This window comes from Brachionichthys hirsutus, chromosome 17 (assembly GCF_040956055.1).
Source record: "Brachionichthys hirsutus isolate HB-005 chromosome 17, CSIRO-AGI_Bhir_v1, whole genome shotgun sequence".
In the NCBI taxonomy this organism is placed as follows: domain Eukaryota; kingdom Metazoa; phylum Chordata; class Actinopteri; order Lophiiformes; family Brachionichthyidae; genus Brachionichthys; species Brachionichthys hirsutus.
Window position 1 is genome coordinate 1,509,610 of NC_090913.1, and position 4,029 is coordinate 1,513,638.

The following is a 4,029-nucleotide window of genomic DNA, read 5'->3' on the forward strand; positions in this document are numbered from 1 at the left end:
CGGAACCCGTCAGAACCCGTCGCTGAACGTCTGAAACATACCTGGAGGTGAGCGTTTATAGAGAAACCCGTAGAACTCCTTGCTGCTGTTGACTTTAACCATCCGCTACCTGCATTGCCAGGGGCCAGAGGGGGGGGGGGGGGGTCTGTGCCCTTCACTCAAACCACAAACTCCTGCCCCCCCCCCCCCCCCCCCCTCTTGCTCGGGGGGGGCTTTCTGGACCTTGACCTTCCTATAAGCTGCCGGACAATCAGACTTTGAGATGTCAGGTTGGTACAGAGCGACTCCATTCTTCTGCAGGCGACATATCGATCCTGCTCATGGGAGTTTAAACGGGTTGTTAGCATTCCCGACATTCCCAACATGTCTGCGTGCTTTCCTGTTGGGAACACAGACATGGAACCCAAAGATGATCCCTGACAGCGAGCTCTCGTCCGCTCTCCCTCCTCTCAGGTCGCGGCTTCGCCCTCGCTGAGGAACCGGATCAATAATGAGCTCACATTTACTGGCAGTGATTATTACCTTGTAGCCACACAATCCAGGCCGGGCCTCGCAGCTCCGTCCGGGAGTCGCGTTACACCAGCGGGCATCGATCCGTGCACGGCCTACGGGCTGCGACCCGAACATATGGCACAGAGGGACGCGCGGATGTCGTCCTGGGGGCTAACTCACATGCTAACGTGTCTAACTACAGGTGTGTGCTTACCTGTCAGTGTCTGTGACGCACGCCACGCAACATCCGGAAGACTTTATTCACCGTGAACAGTTTAAACGTGACTTTCACGTTAAAACACGAAACGGAAGCTTGGCGTGAAGAGAAGAGTCAAATCAGCTCACCGCGTCAACAGGACTCCATTTCTGTTCGGACGCAGCGAAGGCAGTTTCACTTCCACGCGAGACACGAAGGCCTTTCCGGGTCTCCACGCGGCATCGTCTGTTATCGCGTCCACGGACCGGGTTGACCTGACGTTTCGACTTCGAAACGAACTGGAGTCACTTCCTTATAGAAATAAAAAAATCACTTTCTTCAAGGCCAAAGTAATCTACACCCGAGCGGCAGAATCGAGGGTTCGACGCGTGAACGAGGTTGGTGATCGATTGTTCGACAATCTTCAAGAAATGCCTGGAGGTCAGACAAGGCAGATGTAAATAAGTTATTAAAATCTTCTTCTTTCTTATATCAGAGTATGAAGAATATTAAAGTCAGCAAAAAGTACAGGAACAATGTAGACTAGAAAACACTACTATACAGTTTTGATGAGGTATTGAAATAAAGTTTGATTTGATTAGAATTCTCCACAGTAAACATATCATGGAGGCCAGAGTATTTATGTTGTAGGAAATTAGATTTGAGTTTTAAAAAACATTCTTCAACATTTAGAAGTTCGAGTCTGTGATTTGAAAGGCGTCGCAGGTTTTATAATGCTGCCATCTAGTGGTCGGGAATTGAAAGTGTTCTCTTAAATTGAGCCCAATTTAAGTTTGACATGAAAGTGAAAGATTTGTAAGAAAAGTCATACTTAAAATGATATTCTTTTAGTGACAAAACTTGATTTAATGTCAGTTTTCTTTGGACCTTCTCATTGAAATAACAAATCTGTTTGCTAGGCAAAAATATAAGCATTAGTTAGCATTCAAGAATGTAGAACACATACAAAAATGACTGATAATTATATATATAAACCATATATATAAACCTTTTATTGAAATTGACAGCCTTATTTGGCCATACCAATCTTACTTGACTTGCGGTATTCTTTCTTTCAGCCAGGGAGAATGGAGCTGCTCTCGAGCTGCGTCCTCGATTCTCAGAGAAACAGCCCCCCCCCCCCTGGTTTTATTAGCAGATAAGAATGTGTACATGCGTAAATCACCCAGACATGAGACTCCAACCTTGAGCAGATGTTCACTTCTTCAGTCTAGTCAGCATATAACAGATATACGATTGTCACACACTTTATGAATATATATAAATGGCATTAAAAGAACCACGAAATAACTAATGCAACTGATTGGTGAATTAATGATAAACACATGCACAGATTTATCTAACAATTCCCGCCTCTTATCATTAATGAACACATAAACATAACATCCTGTGCTCCAACTTGAAATGAATGATCTTCTGCAGCGCTACCATTCTCATCACGTATCCATACGGGTTCACAGAGATCCGTAACTGGGATATTATTATTGCTTATTCAGGTATTTTTTTCTACCTCCTTTTCACTAAGGTCCTCCTTTAAATGAAGTTGCATATGGATGGATGGGTGAGGTGAGGGGAGGTGATCTTAACCATGCTTTTGTGAATTTATGATAATATACTGTTAAACTTGAAATGAGAACATTTAAATTTAAATCTTAAGTGTTATTCTAAATTACATGCATTGAACTATAAACTTAATCCCTCCTACAGTGTACAAATGAAGTCAGTCCTCCCATAAAAGACGATGTTTGCTTACGTGTCAGCACAGGTTTCGTGGTTTCCCATTGTCTCAGTGTGCCGCACCATAAATGTCACTTCCCGGTTTCACATGCCAATCAAACCAGTTCAGCAAAGCAATGCAGTACTTCATGGGTATCGGGCTGTGGAGATATTAGACACACTCCTTTTATATGTGCTTTAATTACACAGCCAAACGATCCACTCAGCTCTAATGCAACTCGTCTGATCTCAAACGTTTCTAGGGCTAAACAGGATGGACTTCACATTTAGCTCATTAAAGGTGTGATTTCATGCATGACTCCTGTCAAACAACAGTTTAATGGCGAAGGCGAGGTCCACTGTATACGCCAGCAGAGTGATGCTGGCAACCACCGTTTCCATGACGACCAGTTCTGCACTCTTTTTAGGGGTCATTTGTCTGCGGTCTCTCAGCTGCAGCATCTTGGTAAAGCAGAGCACCGTGGCCACCATGTAGAACATCACCCCGAGCAAGCAGAACCCAGCCAGACACCTGCTGAAAGGTAGAAAACATCGTCCAGCAAAGTCCCCTAAAATTACAACCAGGGTGACAAGAGCCATGAGGATGCAGGTCCCGTATGCCACGCCCGAGACCCACAGCTGCCAGCTGCGCCCCTCGCCAAGCGGGCCACAGAGAACGTCCACAATCAGGGCTATCGTCTGACAGCCTCCCCAGAGTTGGAGAATCTTGAGGAGACCGGGCGTGCTGCCCATGTAGCCTCTTTGCTCATGCGCCGGGGTACGAAGAATGTAGGCCTCTGAGCCGTAGGCCAGAAAGGTGAGGCAGGAGGCGACAGCCGCCGCGACAGAGTGCAGCCGTGGATTTTGGTGATCCATGACGATCCAAGGGAAAATCACAGATGTACTTAAAGACATCAGCGTTCCGAAGACCGCCACTGTCATCGTCAGGTTCTTCCAAGATATTGGGATGAGTGTGTGAAACTGGATGATGGTGAGAATATGGATGAGGAGTGTCAGGCTGAAGAAAAAGCACCAGGAAAACATGCAGAAGATCCTGAATGTGTTGAGGTGTTCAGGGTTAGAGCGATTTTTGTTCAACGCTGAAGGTTCCAGTGAGGCCACCAGGCTGAAGGTGATACAGCCAGACATGATTTCCAGAGTACGGACCAAAAAAAGGGGGCTGGTGAAGTCCTTCGCCTCGAGAACAATCACAGGCATCGTCACAGTCTCCCGTATCCGTGGAGACAAGTCCTTCAGATTCTCTAATTCAGAAACTTCACTAACCAGCGAGAATCATTCCCAGAACATCCACCAAGTGAGACCTGAGGATTAGTCCAGCCCGGTCCATGCAATCAGTCAAACAAGTCTTCAGTTGGACCGCCAGCCTCAGCGAAACACATTTCATCTGCCTGTGTTCACCAGCTACTCATCCGGTTTACTTGCAGAGTGAAACCTCATCTCTTAGAATAAATCTCGCAGCAGCATCGCTGTCAGAACACGCCTCGTCTTCTTCCTTTCAGAGGTTGCAGGCCTGCTCTCAGTCACACAGGAAGTGGTCGAAAATGATCACAATAAAACGTCTTTCCCTCGCCTTGGGTGCAGGC

At 46.4% G+C, this 4,029-nt stretch overlaps 1 protein-coding gene across 1 annotated transcript; it reads right to left on the bottom strand.

The window, feature by feature from the left end:
* Positions 1 to 2,734: 2,734 nt before the first annotated feature.
* LOC137907168 (myeloid-associated differentiation marker-like) lies at positions 2,735 to 3,643 on the bottom strand. The gene has a single exon (XM_068751485.1). The coding sequence runs from the start codon at positions 3,641 to 3,643 to the stop codon at positions 2,735 to 2,737; it is 909 nt and encodes a 302-aa protein (XP_068607586.1).
* Positions 3,644 to 4,029: the final 386 nt, after the last annotated feature.

Excerpts from the sequence above, each read along its gene's own strand:
- LOC137907168 (XM_068751485.1), bottom strand. The coding sequence starts at position 3,643 with ATGCCTGTGATTGTTCTCGAGGCGAAGGACTTCACCAGCCCCCTTTTT.